This window comes from Aythya ferina, assembly GCF_964211825.1.
Source record: "Aythya ferina genome assembly, chromosome: 16".
NCBI lineage: Eukaryota > Metazoa > Chordata > Aves > Anseriformes > Anatidae > Aythya > Aythya ferina.
Window position 1 is genome coordinate 3,887,933 of NC_140315.1, and position 27,919 is coordinate 3,915,851.

A 27,919-nucleotide genomic window follows, 5' to 3' on the forward strand; every position below is an offset into this window, starting at 1 on the left:
GTTGCCTGCAGATGAGATGCGATGTGAGCTCAAGCTGAGGCCCTGGCATGCTGTCAGCAGGCTAGAGTGGGCATGAAAGGGATGAGAGGGGATGCAGGGGCATCTCCTCAGGTAATCTTCTCATTTGTTTTACTGGGTACGTAACACTGAGCCTGTGGTTCCCAGATGCTCTGGGGCCAGGTTGCTGCTCTCTGGGGCTGTGTATACAGCATGCAGCAGAATTGGGCCTCGATGTTTTTATAAAAGGAAAAGAAGCAAACAAACAAAACCAACAGATGGAAATCCTCAGATGGAAGGGGACATACTGGTTATTTATTTAAAGAGCTGCTGAGGTCTAATGGAAATTTTCAAGAAACATTCCATTTAGAACTAGCAGAGGTTTATTTAGCCCATATTTTCTGTTTGTTTTCAATCATTTTTCATAGCAAAGAACATTTGCTACCAATGCTCATTCCTAGCATCTTCAATTGTCTGTTCCCCAGCATTACCCTGGTTGCTACGGAGACAACTGAGATGTCACAGGCAACAGCAAGGCTCTTCAGGTGTGGAAGCAGCGCGCGAAGGAGAGAAACATCCTTCGGAAACAAGAGACCTCCCTGCCCTTGGGCACAGGCATGGGAGACGGGTGAGGGTTACAGGACACACGATGTGCTGGACCCTGTGTCTAAGCAGTGCTTCCCCAGTTGCCTTCCCAGTGCCAGCTGCTTTTCAGGCTGCACAAAAGCCATGAACCATGTTGTTCCAGTCTCAATGCCAAAGAACATTTTCTACCTGGATTTGAATAATGTGAATATATTAATTAAAGTTGATAATGGCTGGTAATGATTTCCATCAGCAGTAGAATGATGCTATATTTATCATTATCTATGAGATTCTCGTACCTAAATAATTTATACAGAGACTTGAAGTAACGTGACTTGCTGTCTTAACAACTTTTCTGACAACTCCTTTAAAGTAACAGAACATTGTTTTCTCAGACAACAGAGTCCATTTCTTGTTACGTGAAGGAAAGGAAATAGAGGAGATCAAAACCTCCAGGTTTTGCTATGAGCAGGTTACTCTTGAAAAAGAACTGATTTTGAGACTGGCCACAGCATTGGCAAGAATCTATTTCAGAGCAATTTAGCTTGTATTTATTACAGTGACATCATTTTCAGACCCAAATAAGGCTCAAAGTAAAAGGAGATAGAGAGAGGGAGAGCTGAAACTGCCTTTTGGTCTGGAAAATGTCTTCTGCAGCCCAGCTCTCAGGCTGGGATGGTTGGAGTGCCTGGACCTAGCCTCGAGGATGAAAAGTGGAGACAATCAGATTCCACTAGGGAAGCATCTGCATCCTCCAGTGGTGGATCACAAAGGACTACAACCCAGTGGGGTAAAACTCAAGGCTCAGCTCTGGTGCCATCTTGATCTGGAAGTGGGAAGCCTTTGTGCTGCTGCTGTTGTGCCAGAGCTCAGCAACTTCTGGTGGGAGAGCCCCTTTGAGAAGAGTCTGTACAGGACAGCCAGCACTGTACATCAGCCACTAACTGTGCTCTCATGGCACTGCAACTTAGAACAGCTGAACCACCCCTGACTTTAGAATTGTTATTATTATTTTATACCAAGTCACTGGATATAGCCATGCAACTGAAAATTCTGGAAAAAAATGGAAATAAGCATTTGCTATAAAATACATCTCAGTGATATAATGCGCTTTCATGAAATATGCAAAACAGATTCACTTTTAGCTAGTAAGGACAAGATTCAGAAGCATCGGCAACTGACAAACAGAGGTCAGAACAGTTTGCAAAATAAAATAGGAAAAAACCTTCCTGGAACCTCAAAATTCCTCAAAGCTGATGACATAACTGCTCTTGATTTCAGCAGTCTTAGACTCAAAGAGAGAACAACAGGAATCTTCTTAAATATTTGTTGTTAAGGTAAATCTAAAATGATTGTCTAGCACAATGTTAATTACATTGTACAGCAATCAAAACAGAGACGCTGAGTCTAATGAATCCCTACTCTCACCTTTGGAACAGAACTGGAGTGTCTTGTTCACCTCCTTATTAGCCCATAAATATTCTAATTAGGAAGCAACTCCAGATGAATAGGATTAGCAATAAGGACATTTTAGACTAGGTACACAAGAGATACTCAAAACTCTCATGTCTTATCTAAGGCTCTCCTGACATTTATAATCATGTAGAAACGCTAAATTTACATAGCTCTGCCTAATTAGACATGGTTGCAATTATGTTTGTGGGCTTTCTTTTTTTCCTGCCCAAGTATAACTTACCCTGTCAAAACAGGAAACAGGAACTGAATAGAATTCAGCAGGAAATAAAAATATATTCTGCTATTTATTTTTTGCCTTTTTTAAGTTTTTTATTTATTTTTTTAAATTCATGTTTCAAACCCAGTTTTTAGATCCCAGGTGAAAATTGGCTATTATGGATCTAAGTCCAGATCACTGCTGCTTTAAATGTGAAAAAGAGCTTTTTTTAGATCAGGAGCATTTCAAGAGCAGGCACTAAAACAGGCCAAATTCTGCAAAAGGTCATACATGCTCTACGTGTACTCAGTGGGTTGCTCCTGCTCCTGATGAGAGGAGGAAGCAAAGCTCCCTGAAATTTTCCCCAAGTCTATGAATTTTTTCTGACTGCCCTGTGGTTTTCAGATTCAGCCCCTCTTCTCCAGCCTGAAAGAGCCTGAGCCTGACATTTCTGAAAGAATTCTGTGTTTGCCTTTCTTGGCCTTCAGAAAGATGGTGAGAAGCAGATAATCCATCAAGATATATTTTCTGTGCAGCAATTGCTGGCATTATTAGGCAGGGACTTGATAAATGATGTGTACATTATAATAACTGAATTTCAATATATTGTCTTTGATGTCTATAATCACAGAGAGCGTTCTTTCACCTTAGCTCAAACATAATTCAAAATAAGAGTATGCACTCAATTCAACATCGAGCTGAACCATCGACATCAAAACTCATCTGTGTCAGCAGACTTCCCCTGCACAGAGCTCACACTGGCGTCAAGGTGGATGGAGACGGCCATGCACATGGACAGACACCCTGGATTAGGGCAAACAGCCACAAATTGTATTGACTGCTTAAGGTCTAATTCTCTCTACTCCTAAATACCTTGTTTATCAGAAAACCAGTATCCTATTTGATTCACATCATGTTTCAAGCTCCATGCAAATGATGCCAGTAGATTTACAGAGCCCCTGCAAGGCAGGCTTCCTGGTGGCAAAGGTCAGTGGCCTGAAGCACAGCAGCACTAACAAATGCTGTTTTTAATAAAGACTCACGAGGAATAGGAATATAACTGAGGAATGGTATTGAAAAATCTCCTGTTTACAGCTTAACTGCTTGGAGTGTAGGAGAGGTGGAGAAACAACAGTTCTGCTTGTGCAAATTTGCAAAAGCAAGAAGTAATCAATTAAGAAATCAAATGACCTCCTTTTACCGATCTGAGGAAAAGAGAATCATGCAGTGAACTGATTCATGTGAGCACTCAAACTGTTTAATGCACAACACAGGTCAGTAACACACACCAAGTCTAGGGTCAACCCAAAACTTGCTGAAGCCCAGCTGCAGTGTTCCGATGAATTTTACATTCATGCTCCACTGAAACAGAAAGATCTGTCATGCTTCTGAATATCTCCATGAAATAAGGACAACAGTCTGCTTCTAAAAGGATGTAACCGGTATATTCTCTTTGGGTAGGACATCAGCCTGATGTCTGCTTTCTTATCAAGCTTTCTAATCAAGAGTTGCATCAGTCAAGATAGTTGGATCTGAAAGCTTATGATGACAGCCCAAGGAGTTGAAACAAAATCAATAACCATACAAACACCACTCCCATCCTCTGCTCTGCTATATTTAAGATCAATCAATATGCATAAATGACTAGCGCCAGGCACATCTGCACTAGTCTAGCACATAATCAACTTTGTCTTGTCTCAACTTAATATAATTTTCCACCATATTAGCAGTCTTTATGATATCCTGTCTTTTCAAATAGACATAATTCAGAATCACTACATAGTTCAATTGGATTATTTTAGTTGCACACAGACCTGCACTTGCGCGCACACAAATCTGCCCTTCAGTCTCTGTTCACTCCACTGCAGTCGGGATTATAGCCACGTTTAAAGTGTTTGCAAGGAGGTGACATGTGAAGCTCCAACCAGCTTTTCCCGATACCTCTGGCAGAAAAATGTATGTGTGGGTGTATATATGTATACTTAACGGACTGGGAAAAGAAATGAACAAACTTATCAAATGCCATGCTGAAACATCCATTAAAAATTGCACACACTTTTAATGACTTGGGTGAGGGTTGCTGTTGCATAAATTTGTTTAACGTTAATGTCCCTTGTTTGCTGTAAATTTCACACTGTGAAATTACCAGGGCAATTCTAATGGTGCTGAAGCCTACAGCTGCTCTCTATGATAAAGGAGGAAATAATTATGAATTCCTCTGGGAAGCCAAAGAAAGTCAAAGATCTCCCTCAAAACTGCTCCCCGATGAGCTGCTCATCAGCCAGCTCATGAGGTGCAGAGCCGCTCTCCAGAGCCAGGGGAAGCAGGGAGCAAGCGGGACGCTCGTGCTGACAATGACTGCGCCATCAAGTGACATTTAATCTGAAAGGACTGAACGCTGGTGTCTGCAACAGCTTCTGCCAAGAAACATAGGAACAGTCAAGACAGAGCACGGAAGTGGTTTTACGTTCCAAGTTAGGATGATACCGTGTAATTTTACATCTAATCAGCTAGTGTGAGACATAACCACCAAGCACACAGCTCAAAGAGCTCATGCTTGAAGCACTGACAGATGCCTGTATCATAAGAGGATGCTGAGTTACATGGGCTGTCCCATCTAGAATGGCATCTTCTATATCCCTCTGAATCCAGAGCTCATAACTTTTGCCAGAGTTCACAGGAGGAGTGGAAAAAGGGCAAAAACAGTGACTGCAAAAACTCGTATCACTATGCACAGAAGACAGGGAGCTTCAGCTGAAGCATCCTAAATATGCTTCACCCTAATTTGATTTCTTTCCAAGCCTGAAGTTGTGAGCATTCACATCTTTCATGGGTTCTAAGCTTTCTTCCTTCAACATAAGACACCCTACGCTACCAGCACCATTTACATATTAACCGGATTTGATTTTGATCAAGGCTGTTTATGTCCCATTATCACAGTCACTATGCACTGGGATAGTTTTGGTGAGATGATCCTAAACCTGATCAGGCTTTGCTAGTAAGCCCTTTGTGCCAAACTCCTTAATCCCTGCAAATATCTCCTTCTCCTCCTCTTCCTCTTCCCTGTCGTTGTCCTCCCCTGTATCTCCTCACCTGTGGAGCAGCAGAAGGGTGCAGAAGGGATCTTTTCTCCAATCTCCCTTCCTTCACATCACTATGGGATCTCCTGGCTGCAGTGCTCTGCCTGCAGATGAGTGGGGAGCCCTGCACTGGGGGCACAAGTGGAGACCCCAGCCCCAGCACTACACCCTGTCTCCCTGCGCTGCAGTCAGGATCCTACCTTTGGCTGGCTTTGAATTCAGACCCTATAACAACTGACTCAATAAATGGTCAGAGTGCACTTCTGAAATGATAAAGCAACTCATTCCTGGTAAGGAAAGAGGAGAAACATAAGAAACAAAATCACCTAATGGAACAGACAGGCAGAATTTATTCAGTTGCTCCCTGTGCGTCACTCACAATAACATGTTGCAGTGCACTTCAGGCTTGTTTCCCGAGAACAAATATAATTCTTATTTATAATGCAACAAAGGATAAAGCAGGTTGCAGGTTTCCTGATTCTGATAAGTGACTCTCTGATTATTTCTTCAATAAAAACCACCATGTCTTTCAGATTATTCTTTCATGTTTTATTCTTGTTTGGAACAGAGAAGTTGCAGACAAGCCTCTCTGCGCCTTCAGTCACTTCATTTATTTTCTCATTTATAAAACCCAGGGACCCGCTGGAGAACACTTCAGTGGTACTTAAGAACTTTTGAGCACTGGATTGAACTTCGTGGACTGGACTTGCAGTGGTGTGTAACCAATGCATGACTATGGAAAGCGTTAGTGGTTATCAGGTAATTGCATCCTGTGAGATGATGATGCACCAGCAGTAGGCGGGTGGTATTATCACTGCGGATCATGACATAGCACTCTCCTTGAATAGCAATAATCTGGCTTGCTGAATACATGGTGAACCAATATGCTGCTGGGAAGCCTGTCAGCAAAACCCCCATACTGTAAATCAGCATGCTCCAGGCATCATCTTGCTGTGCTGAAAGGGGGTGAAAGATGTTAAATGAAATGTAATCACCTGTTTGGACTTTCTACTTACATTCAAATTTCTCTAGCAAAAATCTATCATGTTATTTACTGTGTCTTCTTCTAAGGTATCTGTTACCATACCATTTAGAAACACAAAACACACCAAAACTAGGATTTTCTGTGTCAAAGTGTCCCATTGAAATTCAGACACCTCCTTCTCACAGTCTGTGCAATGCTGCGAAGTAAACAGGGCCTGGACCTCATCAGAAAAAATCCCTCAACAAACTGCATGTTTATGTAATGGTGCATGTATTTAGGGCCACTCCAGAGAGATACAGCTGGTTAGACTTGAAAATAACTGCCTGCGAAAACACAAACAATAATTTATGGAACTTCAAATGAGTTTTTGCAAGACGTTTTGATGCATTTTCTCTGAATGCTCCCTTGCACATCGAGTTATTAACTATGCCATTTAGCCACCTTATTTCCTATGGACATTGTACGAAAAGCACCGTGCCTGTGCTCCTCTCTAAACATGCTCTGGCATAGCATCTGGGGTCAGCACAATAATGCAAAATCCGTTTTTCAAATCTGTCAGCCTTTGAAGATGCTAATACTGCAGGCGATGGTCACTCCGAGTTACATTAATAGGTTCTTATTGTGAACAGTGGAATTAGCTCTCAGAAGAACATCCCTAAATACCTTTTTTGATATGGTGGGATGACAGTAGTGGCAGAGACCATATAGAGAGCTGAAGCGGCCTGAGGATGAAATCTGGTGGAGAATATTATGACAAAGTGTTTTTTTATCAAAGTCACTAATGGTGACTGCTTCCAAGGAAGGACGTTCAAAATCTCTCTCTTACTTGGAATTTATTTATATGTTGCAAAATAGTCTCTTTTTTAATGATTTGAGACATGTTTTTAAAGAATTGATCTTTTAAAATGTCAAACATCATTTCAGAAGACCAATATCAATGTGACATTTTTGCAGCTATTGAAATAATTTTTTTTCTTCCAGATTTTTTTCTGATTGGTAATTATGACTTTTAAGATTTATTATTTTGCTCTAGTCTGGGGACTGTGGAACTCTTACGGGGGCATTTCATGCCTAATCAGGACCATTTACATAAATGGCTACTGCTGCTTCAATTTGCAATCACATGGATATAGCTGAGATACTCTCCAGCTCTCCAGTCTGTGTGCTCACAGAAACTTTGCCATGACAAAAGCAGCTCCAGGTGGGCCATCTACCAAAGATCCATTCAATGTCCTGCAGATTTTCCTGAACTTCACGCTATTTTACTAGCACTCGTAAGACTAACTCATGGAATGGCAGTTTAGATATGTCTATGTGAGCCACAGCCAGGGCAGTGATTGCTTTGTAAATAGCTGGTATGTTGGAGTCACACAGTCATTCAGTGCCTCTCCAGCACATGCTGAGGGAAGCTGTCTTCTCTTGTCATCTGTAGGGCAGATTTTGGGATAGTGAGGAGCCCTGGTAACCCTTTCAGATTTTCTCTTTATGCTTAAATATGTATTCATTCAAACCACATCTAGCTGCTGATTTACAAGCAAATACTGTTCATTACCTTTTCTGCCAAACATCATGTCTTCTGATATCAAACATCAAGGGGGGAAAAATGCACATAATTTACAAATCTAATAACGCATTTCCCATCACACTCCTCTGCATTGCCATGGCCACAAAAAGATGGAATCAGCCAAGATGAAAGCATTTTCAGGGCTGAAGTTTAATGGCTAAAATAATTGCAGAAACATACACATCTCCAAAACAAACCACTTCCAGGATGAATAATGTGTGGAGTAGCCTCTCATCTACTACTCCACTTCACCTCAGTACAAGCTCCCCTGTGAGCAAAACACATACAATATATTGTAGAATATTTCAGACCCTGCAGATCTCTACAGCTGGGACAGCTCTAAGCTGCTGCAAACACATTGCAGGGTTTGCAGGGAGTTAAACAAAAAAGGATGTATTGCTGCTCTTCTTATCTCTTCAAAATCCACTTTCAGAAGGTGAAGACAATTCTTTCTAAATAAGCATTTTATTTTTAATTTGACACATTTGCTTGGGTGGTACAAAATCCTACCTTTAGAAAAGCAAGTATCCACCAGAAAAGTTTTACTGATTCTGCAAGAGTCACTCACAGCTAAATCACAGACTCTGCTTCCCTTCCTCGGGCAACAGAAATCAGCCTGGCCAGTCTACCCATCTGAGCATCTGCCCAAACTCTGAAGCACTAAAATGAGATTCTTCCTTCTAAACTGATACAACTTCCATGTTGGTATGAATGTGAAACTGCAATCTATTTATTTTTCATAGACTTACATAATTAAGACTGTAAAGGCTGACTTATTGAATGCCTGGATAATATGAGTCACCACATTTTATCCAATTAGTTCCCCTTCTAAATTTTAGCCATCCGATTTAAGGTCTCTCAGTATGTGACCTGTTTATTTTAACTGAAAACTACATTTATTTTTCTAGAAAGTCATTCAAAAATAGAAAGCATTTTAAGTGCGAAAAATGAACGGCTTGAATAAAACATAATTGTACTGACATATACTTTACTTAATGAGGATTTCTCACATTAAATCCCCACTGCTTTGTAGAATCGGAATAAAAGAACAACAATGAAAAGGAAAATATTTACCCTAAAGTTTAGGGAAAATAAAGAGAGGTTATTATGACAAAAGAACAAAGCGCCTTACTACTCTGCTACTACGAGCTCCTAGATGCTTTAATGTGCAATTCTGGGAAAGATAACACACAGCTCCTTCCTGCCTGCACATGACACCTGGTTGGCCTTATCCAAAAGATCTTCTCTCAGTCTGTGGCCATGGAGAATATCCCAAATATGAAGTTGTGTGTGGTTATTTATAGCCACTCCAGCGATGCTTGGAAGTGTCTAACAAGAGAAATTGTTCTCTTCAAAGAGCTACCTTCTGCCACCTTTTTTGGTACTAATTAGTACAGAACTCAAGGAATTAGACAGTATTCATGGTGCAGAATAACGAACTCCCACATTTTTGTCCTTGTTCACACATTTCTCTCTTTTTGGAAGTATTACCTCCCCAGCAACTACATGCTCTGTGATCCTGACACTATTCCAAAGCTCTGATGAGATGCTCTATAAAGACAGCAGATATACCATTTTAATTCCAGTTTACAGAGCACATAATAGTCTCTCCTTTGTTTACACTGATAACTTTCCATTCTAAGAATACTTTCAGAATACAAGACTCTTTATCTGTCTTCTGACAGTTACATACCTTTGCATTTACACTGCCTTTTTCATACGCTTTTTTAAGAAAAGTAGCTGCTGCAGACTGAAACATCCTGTAAACTCATTCACGCTCTAGGAAATGTGTCATTGCTAATATTTTAATAAGAAATGTAGAAAAAGATGCTCATAGGAATGGGTTGTATTATCAAAAAATACTACTATGTCTACAAAGAAGAAGTTAACAAAGTCTCTCTTTAAAATGCTAATAACAGACAATGGTCTGTGGATAAGTTAATTAGCGGAGCCAGCTTGTGTTTAATTATTTCACTTGACCTGGTGCAGATTTAGACAATAATCCCTTTAGAGAGGGGAAGGGGCTGTTGGAAAGTATGTGATGTATCAGAGAAAAAACTTCAAATCTGCCTGAGCTGAGCGGGTAGTCTTCTATCTAAAATTGGAATGATACACTATTCTCTACTGTAAGACAAGCTCAAATGGAAAAAGAAATGCAGGTCTGAACTAGAGAGATTATGCTAAGGACCTGGTGAGCTTTCCACTCCGATACTTAAATTTTTTTTCTCTCCCCATTCAGCTGGGATTTTACTACTGAATAATGTATAAACCAACTCACTGTAGTCAGAGGTGGGATTTTACGAGCAACTTGAAACAAGTGCAACCAGACTGAACCAGAACTCTCTGAACATACTAAAATGTGTGTGAAGAAAGAAAAGGGTCTATAGACTATTAGTATATATGGAATTTTCTTACAGGAGAGGCTCTGAAGATTTCCACATTTTTTTTTAAAAAAAGAACTGATTAGGTTGGGTATCAGTCCTATTCTTGCTCAGACTCTATAATCGGATCCAATTAAACTCAAAGGTTTGTTTTATATGAGTAGGTCAACCCCAAATCAAGTAGCTTTTCAATTTGGTAATAGCTCTTCAGTAGCTTGCCCAAATATGAATAAGAAGTCATTACAGTTTAAAATGTGAAACGGTTACAATCTCCTCCAGAAGCTACAGCATCTTAATGCCAGCAATACTTAAAGAAAGCCAAGTGTATAAAAGAAAGTACAAGCCAAATGAAAAAAAAAAAAAAAAAAAAACAGAAAAAAATACCCACATATTGGGGAGATGCTCTGGCAGGCAGTAAATAGCTTCATACACAATGCGTGAGTGGAAAGAAACTCTTCATTTTAGCCAAAGGGTAGGACTCATTCGTGGTGGAATCAGCTCCACAGGAGATGAAACTGGTTATATGTTTACTTTTATACTCTGGTTGTTTCTGTTTTGTGGCTAGAACATCCTCCTGCATGCATCGCTGGACAGGACACTCAGTGCACAGGGACTCAAGATGAAAAACTTCACAGAACAACTAGACTGATAAAAGCAACACCGTTGCTCTGTTTGATCCTCTTTATTAAAAACGTAACGTGATGGGGACGAAATACCCTAGGACAGGAGCAAGGCCAGACAAATGCAGGCCACGTGTGGCATATCACCTTGGTAGATACTAACTGTAGAAAAAAGAGCTATGGTGCCAAGGTGGGATCCCCGTCAGCTCTTCTGACAGCCACATTTCACTGGAGCATGGGGACTGTCAGCCTAAGGCATAAAACTCCTCATCATGAAAAATGAAGCCTTCTCAGCTACCAGTCTGCATACATGAAGCCAACCTCTAAAGCTGATCTGCATGGCAAAAAAATTACGGGTCCCTCCTCATCCCTCACAAACAACTCAGCCACAGGACACCCCAGTCATGAATTAGGCACCTAAGCAACGACAACAGCAAAACAAAGAATTGCTGAAGATGAGTTCAAAATCACTGTTAACAAAAACATTAGAGCAGAGAGGATTTGTAGGACTGCTGTCCTGGTGAAACGTTGACCATGATTTTCTGAATCCCAAAGACTTTGTGTTGCATAGATAAAATAACAGGAAGAGTGGGATAAGGTTTCATGAAAACTATCAGACCAAGCAGCTCTCTTAAACAAACAGGCATTGTTCAGCCATGTTTTTGCAGGGTACACAAAGTGCCCCTTCCCCAAAAGCAGAGACATCAAGGATTAAAAGACACACATCTATCAGAGGCTAGCAATACAGGCTGCCATAAAGCATGCTCTGCCTGTCCAGGCAATATGATTAAATATGTGTTCTCTGTCTTAATTCATTAGTGTTTATCTTTGTCAGTGTTATTAACTTCCTAAAGCCCCCAACAACAACAGGGCCATTAGTGTTTAGGCACAGAGAGGATAATGAGTGCATGTGTGCAGATGAAACAAGAGTTAGGCTAAGCTGCACATTTGCTTACACAAACCCCCTCTTGAACTCTGACAACAGATCATCACCATTTGTACAACCAGATAGTCTCCAGACAATTACATGTGTCCTGATCATCTTGAATTCCTTCCTTTTCTTTTTTTTTTTTTTTTTTTTTTTAAGATAAATTCTGTGAAAAGTTTCTCCTACCATCTCCAAAAACTACTTTCTTTTTTGTATGTGTGAGAAACACATACTCACGCTATTGTCTTCCAGGCCCACAGCTCAGAGCCCCATCTCTATCAGCCTTACCAATCTACCTATCATTTTTTTATCAAGGAAAACCAATCAAACATAACTTTCCATACACACGAGCTCTGAAAACTGATTGACAGTGTTGTATTCAGAGAGCTGCAGCATAAGACAGAAAGGTACAGGTGACTCTGGAAACAACTACCAGAGAGACAAACCACCACTGCTCTTTGGGAAATGCAAATGGGGAGAAATATTCTTTCCAGGTACAGTACCAAGGTTTCAGAACCACTGACATAATTCCATTCTAATTTAAAACAAAAGGCATCGTTCCTTTGATGAGGCTTTGCTCACATCTCTCCCATACTGCAATGACAGCTACCGAGGAATCCACTAAGTGATGCTGGGCCAACTGCGCGCGGAGCAGACCTGAGCCCTCCCCATCTGCTAACTTCTGGTAGCTCAAATTACTACAAGTGGCCCTCCACTGGGTGCATGATGCATTTCCAAAGGCACTAAATGGGGTTAATAAAATGAACCTTCTTTACTGATGAGTGGGAGTGCTCCTCACCATAATTTGCTGAAAAAGGTCATTCTTGCCTGTAATGAGAAAATGAAATGCATGCTGGAATGATGGAGCAAGCTCAAATCAGTCCTACATACGATGTAGAAACATAAACCAGAATCAAGCATAAATCTACTGGCTAAATTCAGCTTATGGCTAATCAGCTCTTCCTTTGACAGGATATGCTGCTGTGGAAATGGGATAATTTTATAACTGAATAATTTAACCAGTTTTATCTTTAAGTAACAATTTCAGACATATTAATATATAAAGCCTTAGTATTTACATTTTTGTTACATGGACCTGAGAAATTACAACGTATCAGGAATAACAGCATTTGGTGATAAGTGACATCTATTGAGTGGCTTTCATTCCCCAGAAAGACTTTGTGTTTCACAAATCCCCAGGACGGCGTGTGCCAGGGAGGGCAGAGCCTGCTGTGTGGCAGGTGGGGAAGAAATGTCTCTCAATAGCAAAGCAGGCAAAAAGGGACAAGAAGGGCCACGTAAAGGTCTCTGACCAGCTGTACTGAATATTATATTTTACCTGCTTACCCCTGTTAAGACTCTGGTAATATATGTCTGTCTACAAGATATATTCAAGAAAGACTTCCAACCATTATTTGAATACTGCAAGAAGTGGAGAAGCCACCTACCCTTGGAAGTAACAGTCCTTCATCATCTCAGTCACAGGAAAATACTTTGGGAGCCCTCAGGTCTAGAAGCTAAATATGGAGATTTGTGGTCCAAATTCACAGAAATGGATACGCCTTACAGGTAAAATAATTGCTAGTCTCTCACTCTCATTCTCCTCCTGTGAGTTCAGCTGCAGATGCATTTTTCTGCATATGTTTTAATGCAGTGATAGAGGAAATTCATCTTTAAAAGCACGATACTTGTCTTCAGCAAAATCAAACAACCTCGTTTTAGTTCTTCTCTGGGAAAAATAATAGAGAGAACATGAAAACCAGAATCCTACTAAATTTACAGAACTCCTGCAATAGATACAAATAGCAAATGCTGTGCACACTAGATTGTGCCTGTCAGAAAATGATATCCTCTTACCAGCTCTGCATTAGTCCTCACTGCTCCTTGGAGATGGCTAATTTGAGCATGGTAAATGAGAAACAGAAATTCATCTAGATGTCACTTTCCCTCACTCTTTGTATTTTGTCAGTACACATACACGACTGATAATCTGCTTGGATTCACCATGTCTCACCTGCATGATGCAGAGAGCCTTCAGGCTTGTGCTGCAGCAGATGTTCCTCCAGCCCCGCTCTGGGGAGGAGGTGCAGCTTTGCAGAACATCGCATTGACATGCAGTGAGGTGGAATAATTAACACAGGTGACCATGATTTAGAACAGAATAAATTCCTTTTGTTGTATTCCAGGGGCGGAAAAGGGATTGAAAGATGCAGCACTGTCCTGTCACAGGAAAATTTCCTGGTGTTGCAAGCAAGGCTTGGTCTGTGTTCTCCGTCTGCTACAGTTAGGGTATCAGCTGGATGGCAAAATCCAGATCAAACCCAGATTGGCTGGCAAAAAACAAACCTAGATTGGCTGGCAAACCCAAATAAAAAACACCGTATGGGATATTCCACAAAGGACAAATTGTAGCAGTTGCAGTGGCTAAACTGATTCCTATCACCAGCATTGTACCTTATTTAATCCTAGTCAACATCTGAAATCAAGTTAACGAGGAGATTTTGAAAAGATCTTGCAATGGCCTGGAGATACAGGTACCCCAAATGGTTACTGCAGGTGGTAAACACCAATCACAGCTTAGTTTTGGAGGAGCAGAGCACCACTTTTTTGTTGTCTTTAACCTAACACTTAAAAATTCTGCTCTACAAGAAATGTCTAGTTGCACCAAAACCATAGCACTGGAAAAGAAATCAACTGTCTCTACCAGTAAGAACTTCTCCTCTTCCCTGCAAAAATCCTGCCACTTCGTTCAGAAATCGAATAAGGCACTAACTCAGTTGCTGGCAAACTCCCCTTTTATCTTTCACTCGCTTCGGGAAGGCTAGCAACATCACATTTTTGGAAAGCCAAGTGTAGTAATCATAGAATCAGATTGCATGTATTTTTAAAAACATTTGCAGCAGCAGAGCGCCAATCACCTTTAAAAGAAATACAAACATTCAGAAATTCTGAGGAAGCAACTTAGAGCTCCCGACTGTCTTCATTCATTTAACACCAGATGAACGTGCTGGGAAGGGTCCCCGTTAAAAGAAGACCTCAGAAAGTTAGCAACATTACACTACAAGCACCATGGAGCCAAAATACTTATTATCTCATATAAGGCTGGATGACATTTGAGATATCTCAACGTTTATTGGCCTGCCATCAGAATGTGGAATCAACCAGCTCCTTTTCTCTCCGATCTTTTTTTCCCTTTTCCACTGCTTGCTCAAAGTCTGTGTTCATCAAATATTTAGTGGAAGCTCTTCAGAGGATGATATTGCCTATACTATAGCCCCAGTGTGGGTTTACTGTGAGACAGATATTCTGCCACCAGAGAAATCAGAAGAGCTGATCTAGTTGAGTGACTGCACTGGGAGCTCACTGGTGGCTGTCAGACCCAGCTTCTGGGCTCCATCCCTGCCCACGACCCCAGCAGAGCAGCGGTGGACAAAATAAATGAATGTGCATAGCAGATCTGGTCCCTTTGCAATGCTTATAAGGAGAAATGTTCCTTTTCAGAATGGAAAACAGAAATATCAGTGTTCTGCTTGTTTCCAAGCCCCAGCTGGGGACAGCTGACCCTTTTTTACCCCTTGTTATTTTCTTCTCAGTAGAAAAGAGCAAGGACATCTTGAATTCAGATAAACTGCTAAATTAAGCTATCACTTTGTTAGCAATTCCAGGTAACCCATTTCTGCAGCAGCCTGCCATAAACTGAATTAAATAGCATGGTTCCCCCCGCCCTGCCCTGAACTTTGTTGCAACCTGCCCATTTTCCATGTTCGTGTCCTTCCCTATTAATCCATAAATTTGTGTTCCAACCACTATTTGATCTTTCCCTCCTAGCTTTACTAAACCAGCTACATTTTCTTGACATTTTCCTGTATTAGAGCAAGTATCTACTTTTAACCTTCTCATCTCAGCCTGGCTGTTTGAATGTACCTTTGAACTTCTGTCACATTCTAAATCCCTATGATTTTCCCTATTAGTTCAAGGGGTAGACATTTCTTTGTTCCACCTTTGGCATTTTTCACCCTTAGGCATCCAGGAGCTTAAATCAGACTGTTGCCAAACTATCCTCCTTTAATAATTTTTATGAAGTGCAGTCCAATTATCTTTATCTTCCTTGGGGATCCATTCAATTAAGCACAGTCGTAATGAGTGAATGGACACAGAGCATTGTAACCATATTTACATCCAGATTAATGGGAACCAGGTAAGATAACTTTAAAGCCATCAATATTTTAATACCTTGGCTTTTCATTTTGCTATCTTCTATGTCAGACACATTTAGAGAGACCAGCACAATTTTAGAGGCTGAGTTTTTAATTTCCTCCTTGGTTTGTGGAAATGAGGGTTTAGAAACAGCAGTAAAATACATGAATTTGTCTTTAAATAGGTTTCTTGCAGGTTAACTGAAACACTTCTTGTGATAAAAAGCAACCTGGAAAGCTTAGTCCAACTTCTCGGACATTTCTTGAATTGAACATAATGGAAGAAAACAGTAAATAACCAATCCTTAAGTGGAGATGCTGAGATGACTGCTAAGCGTTGCTTAGAGAGCACACAAGAGATGTTGAGCTTGAAATACCAGTTTTGAAGTGACTTTTCTCCCTGCTGAAAGACAAATGTTGGATCTGCACGATGGACCTATCCCTCAGATACAGAATAGCTTTGACAGTTACTTTCACACCTTCTTTAAGGCACCTTTGCATCACAGGAGCAAGGTAGAAGGATCAAACTGAGACTGCCAACCTGGTTCTGTTTCAACACAGCTTAACATAACAGTGTCATAGGCACTGATAAATGTGTCAATAAGCATTTGGAGATATATCTGGTATCCAGGGAATTTATATTGGTTGTAGTAGCTTCAGCTGAATAGGTCAGATTTGTTAACATTTTAATTTACACAAATCTGCATTCCAAATACTGCTCTTAGGCTCCTTTTCCTAACAACGAGAAAATGTCAGCAGCAAAACCAAATTTACTCCTCTAATAGCTTTCTCAAGATTTGAGGAAAAACAAACAAAAACAAAAAAACAATCTGTGATAAAGCCATGGTAGTGCTTAAAAACATTTTTCAATTTAGCCCTAATATAATTTTATGTTAACAAAACAGAAACTTTTTGCCAATTCCAGATGTAATCCTGAAAGGCAGCAGAGAGCACTGGGAACGAGCATGTCCCATAGCTGCAGGGCAGCCCCAGGTCTGTGCCCAGAGCTGCTTGTTCTGCCTTGTTCTGAGTGTCCCTCGCCCATCCTGTGGGATGCTCAGTGCTGCATTTCACACACACAGAGTGCCAACTTACCATCACTTCCCAGACCCGGTGCAACAGCGGGCCTAACACGAAGCATATGGTTCCCCTGAAGTTTTTAATATACTTCAAGCGCAATGAGATAAATCTGAAAAAATATCACCATTCTGCTTTACCCTTTTCCCCTATTTATTGCCTGCCTCTTTTTTTTTCAGCTGATTTGCTGAGATTAAAACCTCTCGTCCAACTCGCTATAGCAATCCATGTCTCTGAAATTAATATAAACCTATGACCTTTCTCTATCTGTAAGGCCCTACATTGCAGTGCTGGCCCCCACTGATGTCAGGGGGGCAATAAAAGTTCTGTCATTTCCTTAAAGCCAGCATTTTCCTGCCAGAATTCAGATCCCTCCTCCAAGTCCTCTGCTGCCGTCCCCTGAGGGCAGCCAGAAATCTCTCCCGCAGCCTCCATGCAGCCCTGGAGCAGAAAAACAGCCCCACGTATGCGAAGAAATGGGCACAAGCCATTGAATTTTTTATGTTGATGTAAGTGAAGTTTGTGAAGATTGTGTGATGAATGTTGGTGAACGCGTATTTTCATGATATTAATGATGTGCACAGCAACGCACATTGGCTATTGCTTGTCAGAGAGTTGCAGCAGGGCTGACGGTGCCACTGGGGCTGAACTGTAAGGGAAAAAATTTCTTATGTGCTGGGGGACACAGATTTCATTCCTTCAAGGCTGGTGTCCCCATTGGTCACAGGGGAGGAAAGAAGAGAACAGAAGAACAAAACCAATTTCTGGTGCTTTCTCTTAGAAATGCACACTTGATGCTCTCAGAAATGGATTTTGCAAGACTTCTTGTCTCTGTGGACTGCCTCAACTCAAATATCTTGGCTTATGGCTAAAAGTAAGTCCTTACTTTTGTATATGTTGCATAGCCATACTATTGGTGGCTATCCATTCAGTGAACCTTTCCTATCGCTTACAATCTGATCAAAGATCTCCTAATGGCAGTGGACAGGTGACATTCCATGAATGACACAGTCCAATGGGGAAAAAAAAAAAACAAAGTAGAATTTAAGTTTCCCCTCTCACTTCACAACCACAGACTGCTGTCCCCTCCTTCTACTCCAACCCACCCTCGAGTTTTTTTAATGTGTGAGGTATAAATGCTTTCTCCTTGAGTTATACTCACAACCAGAGAAGGCAGAGCTCTAAGAATCATACTATGTAGCTTACACCACCAGACCACATTTTGGTCCTTTGTAATGGTATTTTTTCTGTATTTAGAAGAGCTGTAACTTGTAAAATGCCAGGAAGAAAGGCTATTAGAAACAGGACTGCAGACAAAACCAAAATCACATGGTTGATAACATACACCAGAAGAAATTTATCTAGTTTGGAAACAATACAAGGATGCCGTCATGAAACACACTACATGTGTGGAATATAGGCTGTGTAACTGCTTCCAAATAACATACAGAGAGGTCTAAAAAGGCCTATAGTCATAAACCTCTTTATCTGTCCCATGACAGAAGGGGGAGAAATGCCAACTTATTCATCCCCTTTTCCTTCTGGAGTATTTTCTGTCTTTGAGTTGTGCACATTTACACAAGGCATATACAAGCATCTCGAGTCTGAAGACTCTCCCAGGGTTTCATTGACCACTGTGAATTAAGACAACAGTATCACACTGAAGCCACAATGCCCCACAGTCACTGCAGGAGCAAAGACCATGATCTCCACACTGCAACGCAAACTTTTGGAAGGAGAGAGGATTTGGGCTTTGCAGGTCAGTAACCCTCAACAACTGGAAACGTGGTGTGATGGTTTTCAAACTCACCTCTCTGTCAAGGCCAGCAGCCACGGTGACGATGTCTCCTGTCTCGCTGTTAATGGTAAACATGTTTTGTGATGGGCTCTGTGGGGTCTGAGTCACAATTCGGTATCTCACCATCCCGTTCGCTGTAGTACTGTCATCAGCATCATTCGCAGTCACTGTCATCACATAGGTACCTTGGAACAAGAGAAGACAAAATATCAGGACTATCACATGGCACAGCAGATTTCAGTCTTGTTGACTCAGGGTTGTGCATTTTACTCAGAAATGCACACAGTAGATACCTCATTTCAATCTAGACATTGAGAGGATTATGAAAATAGCAACACTGCCGAGACTAGATGATCAGTAAGGATACTGATTACATGTCACCGATATATGGAGAGAAGTTATATGAGGATATCTATGATTAACTACTAATTCTTTCAGTGATTGTAAGTCTAAGGGCAGCATTTTTTTGTCCTGCAATTTCATATAAATTCTCCCAGGACATTTTTTTTCCCATTTGCCAATCACTTCATTCACATATATTCAAAAGTATTTCCATAGTTTAATGGAAGAAAGCCTGTCAGAGTTCTCAACAGCTTCAGAAGGATGCCACCAACATGCCCAGGACCCCATCAAGATGCCCAGTGCAGCAACCTTCTGCTTCTTCCTGTCTTTGGAGAAACGTCCACCTTTCCAGCTCCTTCCAGAGAAAAAACAACATTTCTGCAGAGCAAATGGAACAGCTGCTGCCCAGCAGGACAGAAAATCAATGATTTGGTATGTGTGGCCAGTGATGTATTGAATCATTGGTTTGTTTCTTGCTAATCATCAGTGTCTTCATTTGCCTTGCAAAAAAAAAAGAAATCCCTACTTTCTAGATACTGTTGGGAGCGCACTGATGCACTGACGGGCTCATTATCACTGGAGTTTGGCAGCAGGGTGTTCTGCTAAAGTGGGAAATTATCATTATGAGGGTAAAAGATGTTACTTGATTGGATGGACTCCTGCAGATGCATGGTCCTGTGACCCCCCTGAGCTCATAGGGCCCAGCTTTACGCTCGTTATACTGGTAGGAGAGAAAGACTGAAAGGGCAGACACATATTGCTTGCAAAAAGCAATCTGCAACAGTGTATGAATCTAATGATATGAGACCTGAAAAGGAGGAGTGGGAGGCAAAGAGACAGTGAAACCAGACATAACCTTGCTTAACAACCATCAGAACCCAACAGCATCAATGGAAAGTACCGCTTGTACACTGCTCATTTGGGAACTCTGAACACAATGAACCAACTTATGAGCATGCCAAGCTGGAGGAGATGCAAAGCGGTCCCGACAAGAACCTGGGCTCAAGACATGGCCATGTGTTGTTTTGCAAAAAAAGAGCTGAGCTCGTTCTGCCCACTTGGTTTGATGTGAACTGCTGGCAAACTTGAGGCCATGTGGCCACATCAGCATTGCATCACGCCTGACCTAATACACCCAGATTCCCAGCTTGATCACAAAGTTAACCAGCTTCCAGTTTAGAGAAGGCACAGAGAACCAGAGGGCTTGCATCTGTTTGCAGGAGAATTAAAGAACTACCCCTTGCTCTAAATGGGCAGCTCTATCAACAGCTGCAGCATGCCCAAAACTGCAGCCTACTCAACTGCCCTGAAGACAGCATGTAGGCAATGCTCCCAAATGCCCCCAGTATCTTCCCCAACTTTGGGGAAAAAAAAACAAAAACAAAAACCCAACAACACATTTTTCCGTATTAGTGGCTTCCTAAATTCATATTTTTGCAATGTGGAAAATGCTTTCCTGAACTCCTTCCATCTGGCTCTCTCAGGCTCTTTTTGTTCTCTGCAGTGATAATGTATCCCTGTGAGTTTTCTTAGTTCAATAGGAATTATAGATTAAAAAATAAATGAATGTGTAAGGCAAATTCTAATGATGAATACATTCCTATCTTTCTGTGCTAATCCTGATTCACATTTGTGAAATGAAAACAAACTATTCAACAACTAACATTTTTCCAATCAATAAACTTCAGGAGTAGGAAGGAACACTGCACTGAAACAAGGTTGCACAGGCAATGGATTTTATCCTTTCTCTTCAAGCATTTTTTTTCTCCTTTGCAAAACCAGTTATCATGAGACAACTGATACAAATAAAGAAGCCATTCCTTAGATAGGTACAGGGGAAACGTACAGGAGAAATTTAAATAGGAAATATGCTGAATGAGGAGATGTTTGATTTGAAATCTATGTTATCTTAATGCATTCTATACTGAAAATATCTCTGAACAGAATGTCAAAACCTGGGGCTAATGAAAACAGAAGTGGAAGAGGAAAACAGAATCTATTTTAGGACATGTGCAATCTTAGGACTTACTCCAAATAACAGGTGGTATTTTGTGATTCATTTTAAGTGCAAGAAAAAGCTCAGAAAGAAAAGTTACTGGGGCTCCTGCAGTCCTGGTCCCTTCTCGTTCAGGGTCTCTCAGACTGCACCATAGGAGATGGGGGGTTCCCACCCTGGCAAGAGGCTGCAGCTGTGGTGGGCATGGGGGTGACCTGACAGCAGTTCTGTTGTGGATGGAAGGACACATATACAGCAGATGTCTTTCACTCACTCCCTCACCTTCTTTCTTTTCTGCAATGTTGTATTTTGACCACTGGACTGAGCTCATCTGCTCTAAAAGAAACAACTATTTTGGCAGCATTTGACCTACGTCTCCACAAGGGAGATGGGAGTGGACAAATGTCTCTAATGTCATGAACTGACACCAGGGAGCTGTATTTCAAGGGGCAATCTGCTCCCTATCCATCTCATATCTTTAATTTCCCTTATGAAACCCAACCGCAGAGAAAATAGAGGAACTTGGCATTAATTACTAACTTGTAACTTAATAAAGTATCCTCTGCAAAGGGCCCTGTGTGGCTGCAGCACTCAGCAGCACACGGTGGAAATCCAGCAGCCGCTTCCTTCCCCGGCTCTCCACCGCTCCCTGGGGCTGCTTGTCTGACCACAGTCTGCTGGAAACCAGTTGAAAATTATTTCTTCCTTTCTGCAGTCTGGATGGTGGCTGGGAAGAGCTGATATGTCCGTTCCCATCCCTATGTGCACACATTTCCCACTTGGCAATGCTGACCCAAGTGCAGCAGCCTGATGGCATCTCCTGTTCCCCTGCTGAGAGCTATTCCCCAGCACTGCTCCCAGGGGATCCGTTGCTCTAACCTGCACTCACTGTCAATGTTCCACTCAGTTTTCTGTATATTTACTCTGTCTTTAAGCAAGACATATCCTCTGGATACCGATGTGCTGCGGTGAATGACATAAACATATATCTGTGCACAAGAATTGCAGTAGAGTGCTGTGGATATATGCTGCTACAGAGCCTAACATCTTCCGGGTGCTATATAAAGTCTCCCACTACAGGAAGGTGGTTGGTGATGATTTACCTACTATAAAGGTAAATAATGCCATGTTTCTATGTTGCATGCATGGGGATATATCTTCATATACTTTATATTAAAATAAAGGAAATACATCCTCACATCTAGCCCGTTACTACACAAATTAGGCAAACATACAGTGGCAGACTGTACATTTCTTATACACTTGAGGGCTGAGACTGCTATTGTTAGGATTCAAGTGAAAAAATCCTAAAAGTGTGCCAGTTTTGGGTCAGACTTGGCCACTGGTGATGGAGAAAAAAGAGAGTTGTACAAACATGACAAGAGGGTCTTCACGCATTTGGTGTGTGAAAGAAGCATTAGCTTTATTTTCTGCTCTGAAGGACTTGCTTACAAGCATGCTGACAACATAAAAGGAATGCACAAAGTGACAAAACTCAGGATTTTGCCCAAGTCTGTGCTGTGTATCAAATAATGAACACACAGTCCAGACGGTGTTTGATATAACTGTATTAACTTATACACCTGGCCTGCTAACTCAGGTAGATAACCTGTTGAAAGAAAAACATTTCTCATCAAATCAGGCACATGGTGTGTTAAATGAAACACCTAACCTAGTACATCATGTCAATATTAAATCACATTTGTTGCATGTTGAACAGCCCTTCTAAGAAGCAGATTGAATTATCATGCACAGCTAGTGATGACAAGATTACTGTACATTAGCTTTTCATTAACTAATGTGCCAAGTTCATATATCACCTGAGTTAAAATTAATGTATGGCATGATGAAGGAAGTCTATCAGTAAAAGGCAAGACCCCAAGAAACTGAACTTCACAGTGCATTCCCTTTTATTTCCCAGAGACTGCCATCTCTGAGATATTATTTCGTCAAATGAGATATTTTTGTTTCAACCTGACAATAGACAGGAAACAAGAGAGATGCTTGAAAGCACCCCTAATGGAAAATATTCCCATTAGATTAATCAAGCATTCTACAGGATGGGTAAAATAATACCTTACAGAAACTGGGGAGATAGAAGCAAAGGGAGATCATTTTTTACCCGTATATTCAGTTTTATTGATTTTAAAATTAATTGCATCTGTTTGTAAAAGACTGCAAGAAGATTTGATGTGCACTACATCTCATTCGATCTGTGTATGTTTGTAAAGTAAAAAAGGAGCAAAACAAGGAAGATAGCTTCCCCGTATATATACGAGCAGATAAACACACAGCATAAACAAATGTCTCCTGAAAATTGCTCTGGGATCTGAGAATCAGGGTGATTCTTTCTAGCTCAGATGCTCCCAAAGCATGCCAAAGACTGCTGATTCCCATCACATTGTCTGCAATCTCTGCTCTCCCATCTATGCAACTGCATTTCTCTGTAAAGACTGGGCTGTCATGGTTTTAAGGCACACAAACAATATCTCAGCACAGTTGTGCTCCTAAAGTCTTTGTTACAACTCCTTCATAATTACCATTTTTCTAAGCTGGTTTGATATCCATTAGTTAGATTTAATGCATGTAAAAAGAAAGAGCTAATGGGCACTTATCAGGAATACAAATAAAAAAAAAAAGACAAAAAACCTTTCACTTTGCCCTTTATACCACATATTACTATAAAAATACACAATCCTCTCTGTCTACTCCTGTGATATAAACAGAAAAGCTAAAACTTCATCCTATCTTTTTATTATTATTATTATTATTATTATTATTATTATTATTATTATTATTATTTTTACTGATAACACTGATTCTCTATTGAACTTTATCTTACAATTTATGTTTTTTAATGGCTGGTAAATGGTTGCAGAATCATTAAAGGTTGGTTAACCTTCTCAGTCTAATTTTGACCTACAAGATACTTAATTTAATCATTCCCCCATAGAAAAGGATTGAATCATTATGTGCAGACATGTGGTGATGGCCATATTACATTAGATCTTCATTAACCCAAGTTAATAATGGCTTTGTACTAATGGAAACCTCCCCTTCCTCCTATTTTTTTTTTTTCCAAGTCGAGAAGCTCACTTAGAGAATACTCTGCATCCGATGCTGGATAGAGAGAAGACAATAATTGTTGAGGGGAAGATTAAATACTGAAAAGTAGTGTAAAATTTACAACACTTCCTAAAAATAAAATTTTCAGTGCAGAAGAGTTTCCTGATATTGGCTTTCTTCCCCACAGAGGACAAGATCTCATGGCCCTACTCACATCAGGAACACTTTGCCCATTAAGCGATTTCATGCATTGCAGCAGGGTTTCAGGAACAGAAAGACAGCACGTTATAAAAGCAAAGTGTCAAAATCAGATTATGATAACTACAATGGGATCCTGAACAAGTCCTCAAAGTACAACTATACCCATAGTTACTTAAATACAATTTTTCTACAAACAATGCTATTTTATTTCTAATGAGCATGTAGAAGTGTGCTTATTGTATTTGTCTTTTTAATTGATATGTAAAACTAACAAGATTCTTCCATTCCAAGTGTATGGAGGGCAGAGGCTAGCTCCAGGCATGCAGGTTGTGATGTGCAGAGCAGTCCTGAAGATAATTTTACCTGCCCTAACTTGGATAGCAGGAGCATTCTAAATGGTACAGCACAGAGCTCCTCTTGGCAGAATTTACCTTGCAGTAGGTATGGATGTTAGAGCACTATTTGCAGAACTGCTGTAGCATCAAAGACTAAAATGGCTCAGCAAATAAACCTGCATCCTCAAGTGAAAAAAAATATCTATTCAATGGGTGATTTGAAGCACTTTCACATATTCATTGTTAAAGATTTCAAGTGAAAAACGAGGAGCAAACTCACCAAAGGTGTTCAGTGGAGTCGCATAATTAAATAGGAACGTGTGCAAGACATCAAGATGACAAGTGCCTGAAACTCTACTGCAGATGTAATAAATTGCAAATATACTTAAATTAAACTACATCCCACACTCTCTGGATAGAAAACTAAATAGAAACAGCACTTTCCTTCTAAATGATATTCCTTCAGTCATAACTGATAGCTGCTGTCATTCTCTTTCCCCATTATTTTTGTAATCACTGGCAAATTTTGACCTTTCAAGCAGCTAACCTAATTCATAAAGGATGCCACTTCCTAATTAGTGGAGACATCAGATCCTCAGCCTCAAACAATGCAAGAGTCAGCCTAATGAGAATAAAGAGAGCAAGTGGGTCTGGAGAGATGACTGAGCAAGATGAAGCAGCTGCTGTCACCCGGAACTGAAATAATGCCTTCTTATCATTAAAAATAAAACAAGTATCTCAGGAGAGAAAATGAAGTGATGCACCAAATACAACGTACGCATGGGAAGGGCCAGATTTGAAAATAACACCTGTACAGCAGTCTGCAGCCTGCCAAGACCCCCAGCACCACAGAGAAATAACAGAAGCAAAACTTCAAGATGGGCAAAAGCACACTGAGCCTCCGAGCAAACAGTTCTGATTGCATAAATCGATGAACCTCGGCTTGGCTGAGTTCCTGCAGACGAGTCCTCTCCGTTCCCACAGGCGAATACAAAAAACGGAGAAACCATGACATAGGATGAGATATCCTGAACACCACCACCAAACTGTGATTGGAAGTATGGCTGGGTTTTGTGCATAGCTGAAGGCATATGCGACCAGTGAAACCACGCAGACCAGGCTGTGCAAAACCTTGTGAGCAAAACACAAGGCTTGAATCCAACCCTTGTATTTTGACTGAGAGTAAGAGCCATGCAGATTCGCAACAGTTTCTCAACGTTTCCAGTGCACAGCAGGAAATTTTGATGGACATCTGTAGACTGCTGGTGCAATCAAGTATTTGGGATTTACAGTAAGCAGCGCTCGGCTTGGCTCAGCGTGAGAGCAGGAGGCAGAGGATGCGCTGCTGGAGCGCTGCTGCCTCCCCTCCCTGCGTCACGGTGAGATGCTGGCAGCATCACAGGAGGTCTCTGGGAAAACAGTGAGATCTGCTCCGTCCCCTTCCAAACCCATCCGGAACACTACATGTGTTTTCTTTTAAGATGTGGTAGCAATAGGAGATGAGGTACCAAAGAACAAAAGTTCACTGATTTCATGGATTCAGCCATCAGACCACAGCTGTGGTAAATGTTCGCTGGCTGGTGGAGGCTACACTTGTGTTCATCATGCGAAGGACAAAAAAGGCAGTCATGCACATGTCTTTGTACACCTACACATGCAGACACCTGAACGCCTAAAACACTGGAACTACATTTTTGTATTATTACAGGTGGGCTAAATAGCATTAACCATGTAATTCCCTATCATCTACAAATTTTTGTTCCTTTTCTCTTGTATTAAGTGCATCGTTAGAACAGTTGTTTCGTAGCAATACATGTAATATAATGTAATAAAAATGTAAATATAAATATATATAGTATATATATATATTACTAGATTATTTGTAACTGCTGGTTAAAATGTAGTGGAGAGCAGACTACTGCAGAGTCGTAACTCACTTCAAGAGTGGTCTCAGAACATGATTTCCACATTGTTTTTCTTTATATCAACCTGACCATTTTTTTCTGGAGGAGAAAAACACCAGTCAGGGGATTTGCATTTTTTTTTTCTCACTTACAGTCCTATAATTCACTTCCTTGCCATTGGGACTAGATGCTTCTGAAAAGGAAATTAAGAAGAGCACGGATTTCATAACCACTCACCTCGAAATAAAATGGAAAGCTCTACAATGTGTGTGCAGAAAAACAATTTCTTAAAATTGTGCTTGTCTGAGCAAAAGAACTTAAAAAGAATATTGTGTATCCCAAGTCTGTGTGTAACAGAGTCGGGTTGGACAAAGGTATTTTTAACAGCACATAACGTGCAAGGACCAGACTAGCACCTACCCAAGATGAACAAGATAGCACTGCACTGGGGCGTATGCTCAGGCTTCTCACGGGCCCAGAAGTAATGCACCCAAGCTGTGAAGAGCTCTGGGAAGACTGGAAGAAATTGTCAAAGCATATTCTGGCACATGAAGATTTTATCTTTACATGGTCTCTCTGAAACACGTCGAATTTGCATTATTTCTAGCTTTTAGTGCTATCAGCAGGAAAATGCACCTGCACAGGCTCCAGACTCCCCTGAGCGATACCCATAGTGAGCAGCCTGAGCTAGCTGAGGTCTGCAAACCTGCGTGGGTGCTCTGGTCAGCCAGGGCTTTACTTAATGAAGAATACCAAATTTTATTTACTTCATGCTGGTAAAAGAATATTAAACATTTTAATTATGAGCAGCACAACTGTGTTTTTGCAATGATTCATAATGGGAGAAAGGGGTTTGCACTCAGCTCCCCACTCGTTTTCAAAAAAGAAGCTGCTTCTCTTTGGTGATTCCAGATTTTGGGCACTGCCACTTTCCTTTCATCCTGTTCCACCCAGTAACACCTGCCCTGTTCTTCCACTGTAAAAACAATCTGCAGGGCACCAGAAATACCTCGTCACTAATTGTACTATCAGAGGAAGGAGCTCAAAATGCAGAATCCAAATTCTTCACATGAATATATATATATATACACATGCAACTATAGGCCTTAAAAGATTAATTTCACATGCCTTAAATTGCAGTTTAATTTGAAAACTAATTCAGCCTCATAATTGGCTTTCTGCTCAAATCACT

General features: G+C 40.8%; 1 protein-coding gene across 8 annotated transcripts in view; it reads right to left on the reverse strand.

The window, feature by feature from the left end:
* CDH4 (cadherin 4) overlaps positions 1–27,919 on the reverse strand; it is a 663,903-nt gene that overhangs the window by 57,539 nt on the left and 578,445 nt on the right. For all 8 annotated transcript variants that reach the window (XM_084537932.1, XM_084537933.1, XM_084537931.1 and 5 more), the window contains one exon: positions 18,896–19,068. In XM_084537932.1, coding sequence (XP_084394058.1) covers positions 18,896–19,068 — 173 coding nt within the window. The remainder of the gene's footprint in view (positions 1–18,895; positions 19,069–27,919) is intronic.